This window comes from Aquarana catesbeiana, linkage group LG03, assembly GCF_042186555.1.
Source record: "Aquarana catesbeiana isolate 2022-GZ linkage group LG03, ASM4218655v1, whole genome shotgun sequence".
Lineage (NCBI taxonomy): Eukaryota > Metazoa > Chordata > Amphibia > Anura > Ranidae > Aquarana > Aquarana catesbeiana.
In genome coordinates, this window is record NC_133326.1 from 713563933 (window position 1) to 713586954 (window position 23022).

The following is a 23022-nucleotide window of genomic DNA, read 5'->3' on the forward strand; positions in this document are numbered from 1 at the left end:
TAAACTCCTTTTGGAGGTCCGTCAGCCGAGCACTGGCATTATATGACCAGCGGAAATGCACACAGACTTTCCTGGCCTGCCTCAGGACATCCTGTAAGCCCGGGTACCTGCCCAAGAACCGCTGCACCACCAAGTTAAGGACGTGAGCCAAACAGGGCACATGGGTCATTTGTCCCTGTCGGAGGGCAGAGAGTAGGTTGGTGCCATTGTCGCAAACTACCATTCCTGCCTTAAGTTGGCGTGGCGTCAACCACCTCTGAACCTGCCCCTGCAGAGCTGACAGAACCTCTGCCCCAGTGTGGCTCCTGTCCCCCAAGCACACCAGCTCAAGCACCGCATGGCATCTTTTGGCCTGCGTACTTGCGTAGCCCCTTGAACGGCTACGGAGCACCGCTGGTTCCGAGGACAGAGCACAGGAAGAGGCCATGGAGGAAGAAGAAGAGGAGGGGGTGGAGGTGAGAGGTGTGTCACAATCATTAGCATTATGGAGGCGTGGTGGCGGAACAACCTAAAACACTACTGCACCTTGTCCTGCATCCTTCCCAGCTGCCAGCAGAGTCACCCAATGCGCCGTGAAACTTAGGTAATGTCCCTGTCCATGCCTGCTGGACCATGAGTCAGCGGTAATATGCACCTTACCGCTGACTGCCCTGTCCAGCGAGGCATGGACATTGCCTTCCACATGTAGAGAGCCGGAATCGACTTCCGTGAGAAAAAGTGGCGTTTGGGTACCTGCCACTGAGGAACCGCACATTCCACAAACTCACGGAAGGGGGCAGAGTCTACCAACTGAAAAGGCAGCAGTTGAAGTGCTAGCAATTTTGCCAAGCTAGCATTCAACCGCTGGGCATGTGGATGGCTGGGAGAAAACTTCTTTTGGCGGTGCAGCAGCTGGGGCAGGGAAATTTGCCTGGTACAATCTGACGTCGGTGTACCAAAAGCAGATTGCCCACAAGTACTTGGCTGTGACACACCTAATTCTACACCTTCATTCCTCTCAGTGCAGGTCTCAGAGAGGACTAAAGGTATAGTGGGGTTGGAGATCTCAGCTGATGAGGAGCAAGGAGAGGTCCTCTTTGTTCTTTGGTGTGGGTCTTTTAGATACACTTGCCAATGAACTGCATGGCAGGTCAACATATGTCTGGTCAAGCATGTGGTACCCAAGCGGGAGATGTTTTGGCCACGCGAGATACGCCTGAGACATATGTTGCAAATAGCAGCTGTGCGATCTGATGCACTCGTCTCAAAAATGGCCCGCACCAAAGAACTTTTTGAATAACGCGCAGAGACTGCAGCGCCCTGCATATGTAGAGCTTTGGGGTGTGATGCAGTCAATGTGCTGCCCTTAGGCTGGCCCCTGGAGGGCATCCTGCCTCGTTGGTGTTGTGCCATCTCCTCCTTCTCCTCTCTCCTATCAGGCACCCACGTTGAGTCGGTGACCTCATCATTCCCTCCCTCCTCATCACTGGAGCAAACCTGGAAGTATGCTGCAGCAGGGGGAGCATGACTGCCAGATTGCTGTCCTTCTTGGGCACCCCCTCTGTCCGTGCTCAAGTTACTGCCTTCATTGAGCTCAGTATCATCATCAGAGCCTTCCAAACGCTGGGCATCCTCCTGCAGCATGTACCCAACACTGTGGTCAAACAGTTCGAGGGACTCCTCAGGAGGACATGGTGGGGCTAGGGAAGGAGTCACTGATGACATTGAGCCAAGGGAAGAGGCCACTGCTTTGCCAGACAAAGTACCCTGGGCATGGGTGAGAGAGGATGAGGACGGCTTGGTCATCCACTTGACCAAGTCTTCCGCATGTTGCGGCTCAACACGGCCAGCTGCCGAAAAAAAGGCCAAGCGTGTCCCATGGCCACGTGCTGATGAGGATGCACCATCTCCACGAACAGCACTAGACACAGAGCCTGCTTGCCCTCTCTTATTGGCTTGTGACTGTCTGCCTCTCCTTCTTGGCCTTCCAGACATACTAATGGCCTGTAGCTGCACTAAGCTGGGATATATATATATATATATATATATATATATATATATATATATACTGATACTGCAGCTAGCAAAATCAACTGCCTGCCTGTAGTATGGGAACACCACCAACCTTCTACAGGTAGCTTTAGCTGAACACTGTGCAGAGCTCGCAAAAAACTAACTTGTAGCATTTTTAGCTGCCTGCGGTAGTGATAGGATCAGGAAAACACCACCAACCTTCTACAGGTAGCTTTAGCTGAACACTGTGCAGAGCACGCAAAAAAAAAACTTGTAGGTTTAGCTGGACACTGCGAGGAGGATGCACCACACTAACTTGTAGTTTTAGCTGAACACTGTGAGCAGGACGCACAGCACTAACTTGTAGTTTTAGCTGAACACTGTGAGCAGGACGCACCGCACTAACTTGTAGGTCTAGCTGAAGACTGTGAGGTGGACGCACCACACTAACTTGTAGTTTTAGCTGAACACTGTGAGCAGGACGCACCCCACTAACTTGTAGCTTTAGATGAACACTGTGCTGAGGTCTCACTACACTAACTTGTAGGTTTAGCTGAACACTGTGAGGTGGACGCACCACACTAACTTGTAGTTTTAGCTGAACACTGTGAGCAAGACGCACAGCACTAACTTGTAGTTTTAGCTGAACACTGTGAGCAGGACGCACCGCACTAACATGTAGGTTTATCTGAACACTGTGAGGTGGACGCACCGCACTAACTTGTAGTTTTAGCTGAACACTGTGAGCAGGACGCACAGCACTAACTTGTAGGTTTAGCTGAACACTGTGAGGTGGACGCACCGCACTAACTTGTAGGTTTAGCTGAACACTGTGAGCAGGACGCACCCCACTAATTTGTAGTTTTAGCTGAACACTGTGAGCAGGACGCACTGCACTAACTTGTAGCTTTAGATGAACACTGTGCAGAGGTCTCACTACACTAACTTGTAGGTTTAGCTGAACACTGTGAGGTGGATGCACCGCACTAACTTGTAGTTTTAGCTGAACACTGTGAGCAGGACGCACTGCACTAACTTGTAGCTTTGGATGAACACTGTGCAGAGGTCTCACTACACTAACTTGTAGGTTTAGCTGAACACTGTGAGGTGGACGCACCACACTAACTTGTAGTTTTAGCTGAACACTGTGAGCAGGACGCACTGCACTAACTTGTAGGTTTAGCTGAACACTGTGAGGTGGACGCACCGCACTAACTTGTAGTTTTAGCTGAACACTGTGAGCAGGACGCACCGCACTAACTTGTAGCTTTAGATGAACACTGTGCAGAGGTCTCACCACACTAACTTGTAGTTTTAGCTGAACACTGTGAGCAGGACGTACCGCACTAACTTGTAGGTTTAGCTGAACACTGTGAGGTGGACGCACCACACTAACTTGTAGTTTTAGCTGAATACTGTGAGCAGGACGCACAGCACTAACTTGTAGTTTTAGCTAAACACTGTGAGCAGGACGCACCGCACTAACTTGTAGGTTTAGCTGAACACTGTGAGGTGGACGCACCGCACTAAATTGTAGTTTTAGCTGAACACTGTGAGCAGGATGCACAGCACTAACTTTTAGTTTTAACTCTACACTAAGAGCAGGACGCAACGCACTAACGTGTAGGTTTAGCTGAACACTGTGAGGTGGATGCACCGCACTAACTTGTAGTTTTAGCTGAACACTGTGAGCAGGACGCACAGCACTAACTTGTAGTTTTAGCTGAACACTGTGAGCAGGACGCACAGCACTAACTTGTAGTTTTAGCTGAACACTGTGAGCAGGACGCACCGCACTAACTTGTAGGTTTAGCTGAACACTGTGAGGTGGATGCACCACACTAACTTGTAGGGTTAGCTGAACACTGTGAGCAGGACGCACCACACTAACTTGTAGTTTTAGCTGAACACTGTGAGCAGGATGCACTGCACTAACTTGTAGCTTTAGATGAACACTGTGCAGAGGTCTCACTACACTAACTTGTAGGTTTAGCTAAACACTGTGAGGTGGACGCACCACACTAACTTGTAGTTTTAGCTGAACACTGTGAGCAGGACGCACCCCACTAACTTGTAGGTTTAGCTGAACACTGTGAGCAGGACGCACCCCACTAACTTGTAGTTTTAGCTGAACACTGTGAGCAGGACGCACAGCAATAATTTGTAGTTTTAGCTGAACACTGTGAGCAGGACGCACCGCACTAACCTATAGGTTTAGCTGAACACTGTGAGGTGGACAAACCGCACTAACTTGTAGTTTTAGCTGAACACTGTGAGCAGGACGCACAACACTAACTTGTAGTTTTAGCTGAACACTGTGAGCAGGACGCACCGCACTAACTTGTAGGTTTAGCTGAACACTGTGAGCAGGACGCACCCCACTAACTTGTAGTTTTAGCTGAACACTGTGAGCAGACTGCACCCCACTAACTTGTAGTTTTAGCTGAACACTGTGAGCAGGACGCACCGCACTAACTTGTAGCTTTAGATGAACACTGTGCAGAGGTCACACTACACTAACTTGTAGTTTTAGCTGAACACTGTGAGCAGGACGCACCGCACTAACTTGTATGTTTAGCTGAACACTGTGAGGTGGACGCACCGCACTAACTTGTAGTTTTAGCTGAATACTGTGAGCAGGACGCACAGCACTAACTTGTAGTTTTAGCTGAACACTGTGAGCAGGACGCACCACACTAACTTGTAGGTTTAGCTGAACACTGTGAGGTGGATGCACCGCACTAACTTGTAGTTTTAGCTGAACACTGTGAGCAGGACGCACAGCACTAACTTTTAGTTTTAGCTCTACACTAAGAGCAGGACGCACCGCACTAACTTGTAGGTTTAGCTGAACACTGTGAGGTGGATGCACCGCACTAACTTGTAGTTTTAGCTGAACACTGTGAGCAGGACGCACAGCACTAACTTGTAGTTTTAGCTGAACAGTGTGAGCAGGACGCACAGCACTAACTTGTAGTTTTAGCTGAACACTGTGAGCAGGACGCACCGCACTAACTTGTAGGTTTAGCTGAACACTGTGAGGTGGATGCACCACACTAACTTGTAGGTTTAGCTGAACACTGTGAGTAGGACGCACCCCACTAACTTGTAGTTTTAGCTGAACACTGTGAGCAGGATGCACTGCACTAACTTGTAGCTTTAGATGAACACTGTGCAAAGGTCTCACTACACTAACTTGTAGTTTTAGCTGAACACTGTGAGCAGGACGCACCACACTAACTTGTAGGTTTAGCTGAACACTGTGAGGTGGATGCACCGCACTAACTTGTAGTTTTAGCTGAACACTGTGAGCAGGACGCACAGCACTAACTTTTAGTTTTAGCTCTACACTAAGAGCAGGACGCACCGCACTAACTTGTAGGTTTAGCTGAACACTGTGAGGTGGATGCACCGCACTAACTTGTAGTTTTAGCTGAACACTGTGAGCAGGACGCACAGCACTAACTTGTAGTTTTAGCTGAACAGTGTGAGCAGGACGCACAGCACTAACTTGTAGTTTTAGCTGAACACTGTGAGCAGGACGCACCGCACTAACTTGTAGGTTTAGCTGAACACTGTGAGGTGGATGCACCACACTAACTTGTAGGTTTAGCTGAACACTGTGAGTAGGACGCACCCCACTAACTTGTAGTTTTAGCTGAACACTGTGAGCAGGATGCACTGCACTAACTTGTAGCTTTAGATGAACACTGTGCAAAGGTCTCACTACACTAACTTGTAGGTTTAGCTAAACACTGTGAGGTGGACGCACCACACTAACTTGTAGTTTTAGCTGAACACTGTGAGCAGGACGCACCCCACTAACTTGTAGGTTTAGCTGAACACTGTGAGCAGGACGCACCCCACTAACTTGTAGTTTTAGCTGAACACTGTGAGCAGGACGCACAGCAATAACTTGTAGTTTTAGCTGAACACTGTGAGCAGGACGCACCGCACTAACCTATAGGTTTAGCTGAACACTGTGAAGTGGACAAACCGCACTAACTTGTAGTTTTAGCTGAACACTGTGAGCAGGACGCACAGCACTAACTTGTAGTTTTAGCTGAACACTGTGAGCAGGACGCACCGCACTAACTTGTAGGTTTAGCTGAACACTGTGAGCAGGACGCACCACACTAACTTGTAGGTTTAGCTGAACGCTGTGAGCAGGACGCACCGCACTAACTTGTAGCTTTAGATGAACACTGTTAGCAGGATGCACTGCACTAACTTGTAGCTTTAGATGAACACTGTGCAGAGGTCTTACTACACTAACTTGAAGGTTTAGCTGAACACTGTGAGGTGGACGCACCACACTAACTTGTAGTTTTAACTGAACACTGTGAGCAGGACGCACCCCACTAACTTGTAGGTTTAGCTGAACACTGTGAGCAGGACGCACCCCACTAACTTGTAGTTTTAGCTGAACACTGTGAGCAGAACGCACCCCACTAACTTGTAGTTTTAGCTGAACACTGTGAGCAGGACGCACCGCACTAACTTGTAGCTTTAGATGAACACTGTGCAGAGGTCTCACTACACTAACTTGTAGTTTTAGCTGAACACTGTGAGCAGGACGCACCGCACTAACTTGTAGGTTTAGCTGAACACTGTGAGGTGGACGCACCGCACTAACTTGTAGTTTTAGCTGAATACTGTGAGCAGGACGCACAGCACTAACTTGTAGTTTTAGCTGAACACTGTGAGCAGGACGCACCGCACTAACTTGTAGGTTTAGCTGAACACTGTGAGGTGGACGCACCGCACTAACTTGTAGGTTTAGCTGAACACTGTGAGCAGGACGCACCGCACTAACTTTTAGTTTTAGCTCTACACTAAGAGCAGGACGCACCGCACTAACTTGTAGGTTTAGCTGAACACTGTGAGGTGGATGCACCACACTAACTTGTAGTTTTAGCTGAACACTGTGAGCAGGACGCACCGCACTAACCTATTGGTTTAGCTGAACACTGTGAGGTGGACAAACCGCACTAACTTGTAGTTTTAGCTGAACACTGTGAGCAGGACACACAGCACTAACTTGTAGTTTTAGCTGAACACTGTGAGCAGGACGCACTGCACTAACTTGTAGGTTTAGTTGAACACTGTGAGCAGGACGCACCACACTAACTTGTAGGTTTAGCTGAACACTGTGAGCAGGACGCACCCCACTAACTTGTAGTTTTAGCTGAACACTGTGAGCAGGATGCACTGCACTAACTTGTAGCTTTAGATGAACACTGTGCAGAGGTCTCACTACACTAACTTGAAGGTTTAGCTGAACACTGTGAGGTGGACGCACCACACTAACTTGTAGTTTTAACTGAACACTGTGAGCAGGACGCACCCCACTAACGTGTAGGTTTAGCTGAACACTGTGAGCAGGACGCACCCCACTAACTTGTAGTTTTAGCTGAACACTGTGAGCAGAACGCACCCCACTAACTTGTAGTTTTAGCAGAACACTGTGAGCAGGACGCACTGCACTAACTGTAAATAGTCTAGCTGCCTGACTGTGGTACTAATAGGATCAAAAGAACACAAGCAATTTTCTTCAGGTAGCTGTAAATACTGTAACAAGACAAGCCTGGCTGTCAGTAAGAAGATAACAGGAACGGATCTAGCTAAACTGGATACAGTGTATATACATATATATATGCACCACCTGGGATGCATATATATACACAATACACTGTAAGTGCAGCTAACTGACTGAGTGTTCTGCCTAATCTATCTAACTCAAATCAAATGACACTGTCTGTCTCTCTCTCTCTCTATCTATGAACGCCGGAACACACACTACACAGGGCCCCCGTGCAGGCGGCCTTATATAGTGTGGGGCGTGTACTAAATCCCCTGAGCCATAATTGGCCAAAGCCTCCTTGGCTTTGGCCAATTACGGCTCTCTGTTCAGACGGCGCTGTGATTGGCCAAGCATGCGGGTCATAGTGCATGCTTGGCCAATCATCAGCCAGCAATGCACTGCGATGCCGCAGTGAATTATGGGCCGTTACACGCCACACGAATTTGGCGCGAATGGCCCATATCGTTCGCAATTCGGCGAACGGCGAACAGACGATGTTCGAGTCGAACATGGGTTCGACTCGAACACGAAGCTCATCCCTAGTTAACACTCGTTTTGGTGTTCGATATCCTTAGACCAACTTTATAGGGGCTTGATCATACACATAAGTATCCGTGTCCAATCATAAGAGGAAAAACAGAAACAGCGTGCTGGAGTGTAGTGTTAATCGTTGCTGAAACACAACCTTATGCCGCGTACACACGGGCGGACTTTTCGACCGGACTGGTCCGACGGCCTTTCCGACTGACTTTTGATGGACTTCCGACGCACTTCCTTCGAATCAGACTTGCCTACACACGATCACACCAAAGTCCGATGGATTCGTAAGTGATGACGAACAACCGGACTAAAATAAGGAAGTTGATAGCCAGTAGCCAATAGCTGCCCTAGTGTCGGCTTTAGTCCGTCGGACCAGCATACAGACGAGCGTATTTTTCGACCGGCTCGAGTCTGTCGGAAAGATTTGAAACATGTTTCATATCTAAAGTCTGTCAGATTTTCGACAGAAAAAGTTTGCTGAAGGTCCGGCGAAACCCACACACGGTCGGATTGTCTGACGGACTCGGTCCGTCGGACCAGTCCGGTCGAAAGGTCCGCCCGTGTGTATGCAGCATTAGGGTGTGTTTCAGCAACGATCAACACTACACTCCAGCACGCTGTTCGGAGACACGGGTCTCACCATTACCGCAGAGAGAGCTGATTGCGGTAGGAGATACCCTGATATTTTTGTTTCATGCCTGGCTGGTCTTAGCGTTTTTACTGCTTCACATGATTCGATGCTTATTGGCTTTTTGCTTGTTGTAAGTGCAATTCTTTTAAAGAGGGGCTTATTTTATGAGGAAATAAACACACTTTTTATACAGAATCACACTATGGAATTGTTTCTGTTTTTCCTCTTATGATTGGACACGGATACTTATGTGTATGATCAAGCCCCCATAAAGTTGGTCTACGGATATCGAACACCAAAACGAGTGTTAACCAGGGTCATGTACCTACTAACTACCTTACTAATTCTGGTAAGAGTTTTATCCAGAGGGGTATGTGAGTACTCCCCTTATCTCACATGTGTGGTGGTGTCGGTGAAAATTTAGCCATCTTTCTCTTAAAGAAACTTCACTTTGGATATCATATGGACTGCTTATAATCCTATTATGGACTTTGTTTTATTTGCATTCTTATGACATGCATTTTTTATGACATGTATTTACTCTTTGTATCACATGATTATTTATGTTTGATATAAAGAAGTATTTAGTTTTACACCATTTTTGGTGTTTTTGATAGCGCTGCCTACATTTCATGTGTGTGTTTTTTACTATCTGTCTGAGCCTTGGTAGGCCATAAGGTAGCAGTTGTTTGCCTTAATTGGCTATTTTATTTCTGTGTTTTTCATCTCACCCATGAGCGCTTGTTTATATAGGAACTAGGCGTTGACTTCTATATATTTTTAGTATAAAGATACAACTATGTTGTGTCCCTTGTCAATTTTACATTGTATTTTTTTAAATGTAACTGCCTATTTCCAAACTGTCATTTGAAGTATAACACACAGCCAAGTATTATTCTCCACAATTTTTTTTTATTGTGCATTAAAAAAGAAAACAAATAAAATTAGACATGCTATCTGCCAATAGAACTTAACCAAAAAGTGCATTCTATGCATCCAAAAATATAGAAAATATACCAAATCAAATCATTATTCAACCAAAAAAATAATGTCAAAGCAATAATTCCACGGCCAATAATAAATAACACGTTATCTCATACGATTCCGAAACATGGCTGGTTGACGAACGGCCATTCAGAAACTAAATGAAAAGCGCGAAATGAAAAACGCGAAAAGAAAAACATGAAAAGAATCAACACTCACCAAACTTCTACTAACATGAAATTAGCAGAAGGAGCCCAAAGGGTGATGCTAAAGAGCTGAAAAACCACGTAGTACATCACTACGTTTGTAATTGTTGGCCAACAATTGTGTGACTGTGTGTATGCAAGTTTGGGCCAACGCCCTTTGGACAAAATTCCACGGTTTTGTTGGCCAACAAACGAGGCTTTAGGCTTCATGTACACGGGACGTTTTTTTCAACCTCCCCTGAACGATTTAACTTGCCGTGTTTACATGCCGTTCATAGCGGCATTTTGCCGCGTTTGCGTTTAGAAGCGCTTAAAAAAATTAGCCAAAAATTTAAAACGCCTGTAAACTAAATGTGGCTAAACGCGAGTTACCGTGTTTAGAAGTGTTTGGCGCTTGAAATGCCTGTAAACTCAGCTTCTGAACGCATTTTTTTTTTGCGTTACAAAAAATGCCTCTAAACTCAACTTCCTAGAAACGACTATAAATGACCCTGTGTACATGGACAGATAAGATAACATAGAGGAGAGTTCAGGGGCAGTTGACAAAAACTGCCAACTGCTCCTAAACATCCGTCTACCAGCAGCAGTGTACATGAGGCCTTAACTTGACAGCTAGAAACCGGCGTCTAAAAACAGCGGTTTGGCTGCGTTTGCATCTAGAACCGTTTGAATTTTTAATTTTTTTTCAAAATAGGCAAAAATGAAAAACGCCTGTAAACGAAACGCTGCTAAACACGAGTTGCCGCGTTTAGCGCTTGAAATGCCTCTAAACTCAGCTTCTGAACGCTTTTTTTGGGTTCCAAAAAATCCTCTAAACACAACTGCCTATAAACGACTATAAACGACTCTGTGTACATGTACTGATAAAATAACATAGAGGAGGGTTCAGAAGCAGTTGAAAAAAATGCCCAACTGTTCCTAAACTTCCGTTTACCAGCAGCAGTGTACATGAGGCCGAAAGTAGTTGTAAACCCTAAAAAAAAAAAAAAACTTGCAAGACAAAGGCATAATGAACTGCAGTAGGTGACCATGATATTGTGTCAATCTCGCCGCTGTTATCGGCAAGATTTGACATCTGCGAGCCCCGTCGCGGGAGCCAGCGCCGAGCTGGTTTGCTCATCGGGAAAGGAAAAATGTGTTTTTTCCTTTCCCGATGAGCGACAAGCAATACTGACAGGTGATTGGTATGAAAAATGAGGGGGAACTCCACGCCAAATTTTAAATAAAAAACCGGCATGGGTTCCCCTCCAAGGGCATACCAAGCCCTTAGGTCTGGTATGGATTTTAAGGGGAACCCCCTACGCTGAAAAAATGGCGTGGGGGTCCCCGCCAAAATCCATACCAGACCCTTATCCGTGCAGCCGGTCAGGAAAGAGGGTGGGGACGAGCGAGTGCCCCCGCCTCCTTAACCATACCAGGCCGCATGCCCTCAACATGGTGGGGTGGGTGCTTTGGGGAAGGGGGCGCCCTGCGGCCCCCCCACCCCAAAGCACCCATGTTGATGAGGACAAGGGCCTCTTCCTGACAACCCTGGCTATTGGTTGTTGGGGTCTGCGGGTGGAGGGCTTATCAGAATCCGGGAACCCCCTTTAATAAGGGGGCCCCCAGATCCCGGCCCCCCACCCTATGTGTATGAGTATGGGGTACATCGTACCCCTACCCATTCACCTGGGGAAAAAGTGTCAATCAAAAAAACACACAAGACAGGTTTTGAAAGTAATTTATTAGGCAGCTCCGGGGGGTCTTCTTACGACTTTGGGGGTCTCTTACGACTTCTCCGCTCTCTCCGGCCTCTTCTCCCGGTGTCTGGTTCTTCTCCTGCTCTCCGTCCTCTTCTCTCAGTGTCCGGTTGTTCTCCCGCTCTCTGGCCTCTTCTCCCGGTCTCCGGCCTCTTCTCCAGGTCTCCAGTTCTTCTCCCGCTTTCCGGTTCTGCTGCTGGGCTCCTCCGCTATCTTCTGCTCTTTTTCCGCTCTTTTGCTAGCGGTGCCCTAAACTTCTCCATCGTCTTGTTCCCTCTTCTCTTCTTCCGATGTTGACACAACGCTCTCTCCCGCTGTAATGCCATGTGTGAGGTGCGCAATGACTTATATAGGCATGGGATGTGGTCACCGGGTTATGGCATCCGGTGGTCCCGCTCCTTATGACGCAACAATCCCATCATGCCCCGGGACGGTGGCGTTATAAGGGGCAGGCTCACCTGATGACATCACCCGGTGACCACGCCCCATGCCTATATAAGTCGTTGCACTCCTCGCACATGGCTTTACAGCGGGTGGGAGCGTCGTGTCAACATCAGAAGAGGAGAAGCACGAGGAGATCGCGCTGGAAACACAATTTTGTGGGAAGGTACTGTAATATGCATAGATACATACCTGAGATTGAAGCCCCCCGCAGCTGTACCTCGTTCACTGCTCCGGCGGCCGACATTGCTCCCGGGGGTTACTTCCGGCTACGGTGCTGAGATTGGCTGAAGCCGCGATGACATCACTCCCGCGCATCCGCACTGGAGCAGCCGGTAACAGCACAGTCTAACTGAAGCAATCGCATGTACGTGCTGTTGCTTCAATTTGCTTAAGTGCGCATGTGCCGATGACGTCAGCATATGCAAATACAGGGATATCTCCTAAACCGTGCAGGTTTAGGAGATATCCAGTGTAGCTACAGGTAAGCCTTATTATAGGCTTGCCTGTAGTAAAAAGTAGTTGTAAAGGGTTTACAACCACTTTAATAATACTGATCTGGATCAGCCTCACCCTGTGTAGGAGGATGTGACCCTCCCAACTGCATTCTTCCCCGGTGTCAGAGACTTTCATTTCTCTCTTCTTCTGTCAGCGATGGCGTCTGCTAACCTGAGAGCTGAGCTGGAATGTTCCGTCTGTTTGAACATTTATACAGATCCTGTAAACCTGAGATGTGGACACAACTTCTGCCGGGTCTGTATTGATCGTGTGCTGGATACACAAGAGGGGTCTGGAGGATATTCCTGTCCTGAATGTAGACAGATGTTCCAGGATCGGCCTGCACTGCAGAGGAACATAACACTACGTAACATAGTGGAAAATTTGATGTCTGCTCAGCCAGATCAAGAGGAGTCCAGGGTCTTCTGTACTTACTGTGTGGATTCTCCTGTACCTGCTGTTAGATCCTGTCTGCTCTGTGAGGTTTCTCTTTGTGATAAACACCTGAGAGTCCACAAAAAGTCACCAGAACACGTCTTATGTGACCCCACCTTGTCCATGGAGAGCAAGAAATGCTCCGTCCATAAGAAGATCCTGGAGTATTACTGCACTGAGGATGAGACCTGTATCTGTGTGTCTTGTAGTTTGGCTGGAGAACATCGAGGACACCAGGTGGAGATGCTGGGTGAGGCTTCTGGGAAGAAGAAGGAGACACTGAGGAATGTTCTGCAGAACCTTCTGATAAAGAGAGAGGAGACGGAGGAAAGAGTCCAGAGTCTGCAGGAACGCAGGAGGAAAGTAGAAGAAAAAGCATCTGGTGACACCAAGAGAGTCACTGCCTTGTTTAGAGATCTCAGGAGACGTCTGGAAGACCTGGAGAAGAGAGTCCTGAGGGAAATCTCCGGGAGGGCAGAGCGGATCTCCATCTCCATCCGGGATCTGGAAATAAAGAAGGAGGAGCTGTCCAGGAAGATACGTCACATTGAGGAGCTGTGTAACATGATGGATCCACTGACTGTCTTACAGGAATCAGACACAGGTGACTTGTGTGATACTGAGGATGGAGATAATGAGGACAGAGAGAGACATGAGAAGCTCCTCCATGATGGAGGGGGTCTGGATGTGGATGGGATATCACACACATTACACACATTATCTGATATAATAACAGAGGTAAATGTATCCTTCTATATACAGGGAGCTGCAGACATATTACTGGATGTAAACTCAGCTTATAATAAACTCCATATATCAGATGACAGGAAAACTGTATCCAGGTCAGATAGAAATCAGAATCGTCCAGAAACACCAGAGAGATTTCAGTATTGTCCTCAGGTGTTGAGCAGTCGGAGTTTCTCCTCAGGGAGACATTACTGGGATGTGGATGTCGGGGGATCAGATTACTGGATAGTCGGGATGTGTTACCCCAGTATAGAGAGGAGAGGAGGGCAGTCAGTGATTGGATACAATAAGAAGTCCTGGGGTTTGTACAGGAAAGAAAATAAGTATTGGGTGAGACATGACAGTAAAGTGATCCTCTCACCCTTCAATATCCCCAGTAACAGAGTCAGGATATATCTGGATTATGAGGTCGGACGGATCTCCTTTTATGATCTGTGTGACCGGATCCGACATCTCCACACCTTCACCACCACCTTCACTGAGCCCCTTCATGCTGGGATATGTGTAGGGAGAGGTTGTATAAAGATCTGTGGGGGGAATAGGGAATAATAGTAATAGTGAGAACTCCGCCCAGAGACTGGTGATGTCACAGGGATGGGTAGTGGGATTGGTAGAATATTCAGCCAATAGGATAAAGCAGTGGGAGGGACTTCAGTTAGTGCCCAGCAGGTTTTTGTTAAATGTGAGATTTCTCCCTCTGTCACTCCCTGTGATTGGGTAGGAGATCTCTCCAGTTACTGGAGTAACAGTGAATGACATGTTCCTATTTGTCAGTAAAGAGGGGTGTGGCCTATCTATATAATCTATCTATCTATCTATCTATCTATCTATCTATCTATCTATCTAAAGACAATTAATTTCATTGTAATCATTAAACAGAAAGTTATCACAGTGTGTGACATCAGCAATCTCCTCCTGTGGCCCCTCCACCTACTCTCTGCCCCTCCCCCACATGCAGTCACTCTGATTGGATAGGATGGGGTCACCTCTCCTCTCTTTCCTCCTCCTATTCCATACAATCTATACTAAATAGAGATGAAAAGAAATGTAACAATCTCAGAGGAAATATATGAAGAGGGGATCTAGAGATTTACTGCTAAGACAATAAAATGTGATGTATCATTAAAGTGTATGTCCACCCATAATGTTTTCTTTTCTTAGTTTTGGATGCAGTGGGGGAGAATTAGAACCCCTGTCAGGTTTTTACTAGACTATCCAGATCATCCATTAGATTTCTCCTCACTTCCTGTCCTGGTGACAAGATTTTACCAAGCAGGAAATGAGGGGAGCTCTCCACAATTATAATAAAATCTGACTGGGGCTCTAGCCTTCCCCTATTCTACTAAATATGTATGTCTGGGTCCCCTTTGCTGATTTCCTCTCACTTCCTGTCCGGTACAATGTTGTCAGCTGGACAGGAAGTGAGGGGAATCCCCAGATAGCAGTAAAAACCCAACAGGGGTTCTAATCCTCCCTCACTCCATCCAAAACTATAAAGAAAAGTTCATAGCTTGGCATAGACTTTAATAGAATGTATCAGTAATATAATTGTGTTGGTGTCACTGTTATCAGCACTGAGATGTATATTGCTGTGCAGCATGTTCTCCGGTCTCACCCTCATCTTCCCCACCAGAGAGGACAATACCTTACAGAGACACGGCATACATTAGGCTGGTAATATGTAGAATATACGGGAAGCCAAAGAGGGTGAGACCCAATCAGGGATGCTGTTAGAAATCATGGGGCCCCGTACATTACCTGACAGGGACCCCCCAGCCTGGATGGGTGTGTGGGGTCAGGTGTATGGCCCTGAACACGGCTTCAGCTGCAGGAACAAATTACTCATTTATGCGGCCAGAGTACCTGTGGGAAAGAACCCTTAATTACTTTTTTTACAATTACATTTTTTTATTTTTTATTTTTTAACAGCCCTGTAAGGGGGGGGGGGGGGTTGGTGAAATATCAGGGGTCTAAACAAACTCCTGATGATTCACTCTTGTGACAGAGGAGGAGATTGAGGACAGAGATCCCCAATCCTTTCTCTGCAGAGAATGAATGAACAGGAGGTGCTCTGTACAGAGGCTTTCTGTTCATTCACAAACTGAAGCATAGTAAACACACTTCAATTATGGATGAACACAGAAGTGATCTGTATCAATCACTCACTGTGTTCATTCAGGAAAGGAAGGGGCTGATAAATTTGACACATTTACTGGTCCTCCTCTGTGCTCGCAGCAGCTGACAGCCAGCGGGAGGGAGAAGAAAAGAAGCTGGAAGAGCTAAGGGGCACAGGGGGATCAGAGCTGAATGGAATGGGGATTGTGGACAGGAGAAGGGTGATCAGAGGAGTGGTTGGACAGTCACTGAAACCGATCCCCCTGGAGCAACCACCAGGAAGGAGAAGTCATCTGTACTGTGGGGGAGATGGTAGGGGCTCTGAGCTGTGATCAGCAGATTTTCGAACTGCCTGCACCATAAAGCTGCCCAGACCCCATACAGGAGGGCCGGTTCTACCCCCTCTGTGGCCCTGAACACACTGAACACCAATATACATCACAGTGCTGCTCACAGTCACACCATCTGATTGGTTGCTCTGGGTCTCATGCTCTAGGGTTCCCCAAATATGCCCCAGTCCCTGGGGGCCCAAATATGTCCCATTTTGTGGAAGCCTAAAAAATCGAATATTGTCTGGGGGCCCCAAACATTCTGGTCTGGTGGCAGGGCCGAGCCAAAGAGTTACAGAAGAGACGACGAACTTGGGTACTTCAGTGGGAGCACAAAAATGTCAGAACCTGCAACCTATACTGCTATAGCTCACAGCTCATGGGGGGAGGACACTTTGACTTTTTGCCTTGGTTGCGAAAGGAGTCTGTCTGGGGCCCCAAGTGTGTCTTAATACCTAGGAATCCTATATGAGGCTTTATCTTTTTTTTTGAGACCCAAGTATATAACATTGTTTTGGGACCCCAAATGGTGTTACTTGTCCACTCAGGGCCCATCCCAATCCCTTTATATTCCCCAATATTGCTCTCTTCTGCTGCTCCATCCCCCCATGTAGGTTCCATGTTGGAATATGTCAGAGCTTACACAGGATTGATGATGTCACCCCTCCCCCTCCCTCATGTGACAGTATTCAAGCCTGGTGATTGGCTTCTTAGCCCTGAGCATGCTGGGAGAAAATCACATGATCCCTCATACCCGGGAAATTGGGAACCTAGCAAGGGCTTTGATGGAGCAACAACATATTGGGGAACAGCAAAGGAGAATATATAGGGGGGTTGGACGGTTTTCAAGAGAACCTCCCACTTTACCCGGAAAGGACAAAGTGGGTGGAGTCTCTTTATCCCGCCTCTGGGCCAGCCAAACGTTCCTTAGTCAGTATGACTATGTTCAGTGGTAAGAGGTGATGGGGTGCACTGATCTGGGGGTGCAGTGTTTACCTGGAGAGATGTACTTACTGTTATTTATAGACTGCAATATAACAGTGTACACTTCTCCGGCTCTGAGTGTGGATGTACATGGAGACTCTATAGGGGTGTACGGCTGCTGCATTACTTACAGAAGTAGGCGGGGCATTATTTCCTATGGCTCCTCCCAGTACATGATCATTATGTATAGTGAGATGGGACATTGTATAGAGTGCTGGACCTGAGACAGAGCGCAGAGTGTAACATGACTTATGGGAGGCACAGATGGAGGTGTACTGGCCCTTTAAGACCAAATCAATCTATCCTATCTATCTATCCTTCTATCTATCCTTCTATCTATCTATCAAGATTACAATATGTAGTAAAATTAGAATATAATAAGTTTGAAGATTGTGTCATTCTTTTCATCATATATCGCTGTCATCATGTATGATTGATAAGTGTATCTACATTATTATATCATATATTCTATCACTTTTATAATGGATCCTAATATAATGTGTCCCCATAGAATGGATCACCAATAGAATTCTATGGGATCACTTTTATAACTAATGATTTAATATTGTATCACTTATACTGATTTTTAGGTTTTTGATTTATTCGATTTTTAGAATTAAGTCGCATAATTGTGCAAATGTTTATCAAAATAATATTTTTGCTGATAATACAGGAAAATCATTATTAGCTCATTCAAATACAACATAACTTACAAAATTCCTTCTAATTCTAGAACATGAACCCGTATTGAGCTAATAAATAACAAATATTTGTAAATTTTAAATTGTGTTTTTTTTTGTAAACCAGTGAGAATTGAAGGAACACAGAACTGTAAATAGGCGACTTACACTGACCAATGGCGGAAGCCAGTTGGGATTGAGAAAAATTTTACAACACACCCCACTAAGGACTTTCATGGTATCATTGAACTCACAACACTAAATACAGTGTAAAATCATTATGTTTATTACAAAAGTTATACAAAATCATTAATAAATACATCACACACCAGCGACAAAATGTAATAATAATAAAAAAAAGTAAAGGGAACCAAACCCCTTCAAAGACTGGATGTCTTCATATAGTCCCCCACAAATGTAAGAAAGCTATAATATACCGTATGTCCAGCCTTCCTGCCGACATGTTTCGCGGGGTAACCGCTTCCTCAGGAGTTTTAGAAGGAGTAATAATCTGCAGAGCACAAGACATAAATCATAGCACACCAACAAAACATGTATAGACAAACAATATGTGCCAATGTATACATCTATGATAAAACACACATACACATGTCCACACAAGATACACACACATAATAAATTCACTATATGTAATGCATCACCACATGCACTGTGAAAGAAACTCATATTACCAATGAAAACAGGAGAAGGGGGGGCAACACTCACCCAAAAATTCAAACGGACCCATCCAGGAAGGGAACGCCACACATGTTGGTCTCCCCGGTCAGTGTGGAAGCCAGGTAAGGTGAGGGCTGATAAACTCTATTTGATATAAGTATTTCTTAATATTATAGCATTGTAAGGGTAGCCAACCAGACGTTGTACATAGTGTACAGAGTACTCTATATACACACCAAGGAAATGTAAGGATCCTAAAATGTAAAATGTGTGATCAAAGAAATAGGAATTCTTCAAAAGTACTAGCTGGTCAAAACCAAACCTATATAGATAAGTAGAGAGAAATCATTAGAGATGGGCCAAACACCCCTGGGTTCAGTTCACAGCAGAACTCCTGAACAGGGGAAAAGTCTATTGAAGTCTATGGGAGCCGAACAGGAAAAAATCAGGTCCCTATTTTAAAGGCTTATATGCTAGTAATTGGCCATAAAAGGGATATGGGGGCCGGGTACTGCCCTGGGGGATATGTATCTGTAGCACCCTCTACCTAAAGGTAGTTGCTAGAGTAGTATTTTCTTTAGCTCAGGGCCCAAGTGCAGGTAAATTTAGCCAGGCCTGTGCTTTAAGCTGGGCCTGGTTGTTGTGATTTGGGACTGGGAGTGTTCAGTGCAGTGGTGGGTGTGGCCACCTGTGCTCTGACTCAGTGGTGCCTCCCCTGCTTTCAGAAGTATTGTTCTGGAAGAGGGGTTGGAGCTGATGTTTGAGTGGCACGCAGCTCATGTGAGGAGCCCTTACCAATTATCTCTGGGTATTGGCAGGGGGCAGGCCTCCCATATAAGCTGGGGTCACATGCCGCTAGGGGGAGTTCGAGAAAGGGAGAACAGAAAGAATGGAGTTTAAAGTTGCTGTTCTGGGCGTCCCCACGCGGGGATGCGACAAGCGCGGAGGAAGGATGGAGGAACCGCTAGGAGGGAGTCCTAGATAAAGATCTTCATCCTTAAAGAAGTACCAAGCTGCTGTGAATGAGGAACGCAGGTCTTGCATGCTGGAGGAGATCTGGAAGGAAGAATTAGCAGTCAAGTGGAGGAGAGTAGAGCAGAGTTCTGTGACCGGGGACACAGAACTATTATCCTCCTAGAGAAAGTTCAGTGCAGAATGCTGTGGCTGGGGAACGCAGCATTGATAGTCCTGGACTGGCTGAAAGCAGTGGTCCACCCATGGCCATGTGTCAGGCCGTCGCGTGGAGATACATTGGCCTGGTTAGCACAATGGTAGTGCCTTCCAAAAGACTGTGTGGCTGTCTGATTCTTTGGGCCATCGGGGGGGGGAGCTGTGTGTGTGCTTCTGGCTCTTTGAATCGCATGGACAATCCCATCATGGTCTGTAAGGAGGAATTATTCACAGTGATTCTTTCTTGTCCCAACGGAAGTGAAGAAATAGAATATCAGTATGTTTTGCAGTAAGGATTTGTACAAGGAAAGGAGAAGTAAGATTCTTCAGAAGAGTTATTCAAATGAAGGAGACTGGGGTGCAAGGAGTGTATCCAGTTTTTGCAAGGCCACGGCCACTGCATAACTTCATACAACGTGTTAAATGTTAATGCTATGGGCATCTCATGTCATCCTTTCCCCAACTCAAGTGCATCCTATAATAAACGTAACAGAATTGTGCAAATGACTGTCCATTGTCTTCATTGATAGATGGGGGTCTGGCAGCAGGGTGATTGGCGGATTGCTAAGTAACCAATAGTGGTGAACATACCGCTACATATCAATGCAAAAACATTTTTTAAAGTGCAACAATAAAAATGAAAAATTCCTTTAATATATATTCCTGGGGAGGGTCCTCTTAGTCTGCCTCTAAAGTGGCGCATCTGTAGCATGTATAGAACCTGCTGCAGCAAAAATGACATTTCTAAAGAAAACAAAAAGAGTCAAATCCCAGTTAAGTTGACTCACGGTTGCAATTGCCAGGTCCCGGCTTTTGGGAAAAAAAAGAAAAAAGAGGGCCTTGTATGGTGTCCCCCCCACTCCATACAAGGCCCTTTGGGTTTTTTTTTTTACCGGCAATTTTTTTTTATTCGGCTGTCAGCGGGGAAGCTCATTGACAGCTGATGACTCATCAGTTGTTAAGGATGCCGCGGCCGGCTTCCCAGCCCTGCTCCTTAACAACCAGTTTTTACTGCACCCTGATTGGGCAAAGCTTTGCCCAATCAGGGCGCAGAATGCACTGTGCAAACACCCACCGAACACCCTGCAAATTCAGGTGTTCCCTGAATGGGGTAAAAAGCCAATGTTTTGCCCGAACTCATTTTCGGCCTGAAAGGTTCACCCAACACTAGTAATCATTAACCTTTATCGAAAATTGTGGGCATCTCGGGCTCTATGGATGGACTTTATAGCTCACCTCAAAAATCAGCCTGAATCAGCACATCATGACAGCAGCCCAGAGGTTACATGTATATACCACTTGTAATGTCATAATCCTAAGCATATAACTTTCCAGCCATCCATGGAGCGAATAAATGTAATTCCATTAAAACATGTAAGGGTATAATTTATGTGCTGATAGTTTCATACACTGAGAGATAAGGGTAAGTTGAGGGAAACATATAATTGAAAAACAGGACAACCATGGTAAGCCACATATAAGTGAATTCAGCTGATCGACCGATTCAGGTAAGTCTTTTAAAACAAAATTACAAAGTTTCTATCTTACCAACAGGTCCAAAAGATCACATATCACTGCCAGAAGATCTGAGACAATTAAAGGGGAGTCCATCCCCCTATATATAGCCCTGGCTCTTGCCCGGCCGCCGCTGACATCACCGTGCCTGATCCAGTACTGCACATGCGGCGAAAACAGCACATGCGTAGTGTCTCACGAGGGTTGCCATGGAGCGCGAACAATGTCCAATCCATTGGCCACCCTGGGCAATACAGGTTATTTATGTCAACTCTGTGACATGTAGTAGACGGCAGATAGACTGCAAGGTGTCCGCAGTGTCCTGCATAAAGGACCACACACTCGCTGGAGTAAAAACCAGTCCAGGCACCACCCCCACATGGACAGGAAAAGAGAACCAGTTGGGCCAGTCAGCTTCTCATTGGCCAAGAGTTAAAACAACAACACAGTGCACGGGGCCCACATATCCTAGTTACAATACAACAGATAACAATCTCAGTCATTCGAAGACAAACAAATATAATAACTGCAAAAACAACTACCATGGGGACGTGGCCAAGAGTGGATGTCTGTGCTGGATCTCTGCTGTTAAACAGGGCCAATCTCCTGCCATCTGGCTCCAATATCGCCTGCTGATAGCTTGCTGGCCCCATTTTCCCCCTATACCAGAGGAATCGTTCCTGGCCTGTGGGAGCGGTGTGGAGGCATCTGCAGGCTCCTTTGCCAACATGGCGTCCCAGACTGAGCAGGGGAGACAAACCTCTTCTACACAGCCGGGCCTGGCTGAAGTCCTGGCGGCCATAGCCACCTGTCAGGCTTCTACCACTTTTCTAATATCCAAAGTGTATGCTGTGCAGCTGGATGTGGGACTATTCAGGCAGGACATGGACAAAGTGAGATCCAGGCTGTCCTCTGCTGAGCAAAGGCTGGGGCATGTGCAGGACACTGTTGCAGACCATTCCAATGATCTCCGCTCCCTGCAAACCAAGATCCGTGCCCTGGAATACAAGGCTGAAGATGCAGAAAATCGCAATCGGAGGAACAATCTCCACATAGTGGGCCTTGCAGAAGGAGTTGAGTGCCCCCACCCGATGGAGTTCGTGGCGAAGCTGCTGTGTACCCTCCTGCCTGCGGTCCAGTTCTCACCCTTCTATGCTGTGGAGAGAGCCCACCATATTTCCCCCAAACCTGGGCCCCTGGGGACACGGCCACGCACCCTAATCCTGAAACTCCTCAACTTTAGAGACAGGGATGAGGTGCTCCGAGCTGCCAGGGTACAAAGGGATCTCGACTATCAGAACACTAAACTTTTAATCTTCCCAGATTATTCGGTGGAGACACAGAAGCTGAGGCGATCCTTTGACCAGGTTAAAGCTGCCATGTGTACCCGGGGTATTCGCTACAGTGTCCTCTTTCCGGCCCGGCTGCGGGTCCAAGATGGCGAAACTACCAGTTTCTTTACATCACCCAGAGATGCATCCTCCTGGCTGGAATCTTGGCCACCGCACCATTGAGAGGTGAGCTCTACATCCTTTTCCCAATGCCCTGCAGGAGTCTGTAGGCTTTGAGTCCTTTTTGGGTCGGGTGACTGCTCTGGACTGTTGATTTCCCATGCAGGGTCGTTAAGAGCTTAAAACGTTGCCTATGTGCACCGCCAAGTTGTTATTTTGCACCTGTTGTTCCTACTGTGTTCCTCTCAAGTAACACACTGAAGAATTGTGCCCCTGGTAAACCCAGGTGTTTTTCTGGTTAAC

At 46.6% G+C, this 23022-nt stretch overlaps 1 protein-coding gene across 1 annotated transcript in view; it reads left to right on the top strand.

The window, feature by feature from the left end:
- Positions 1-12760: 12760 nt before the first annotated feature.
- Positions 12761-23022, top strand: part of LOC141134358 (uncharacterized) — a 36212-nt gene continuing 25950 nt past the window's right edge. The window contains exons 1-2 of the mRNA XM_073623926.1: positions 12761-14339; positions 21555-22660. Coding sequence (XP_073480027.1) covers positions 12772-14339; positions 21555-22660 — 2674 coding nt within the window. The 5' untranslated portion in view covers positions 12761-12771. The remainder of the gene's footprint in view (positions 14340-21554; positions 22661-23022) is intronic.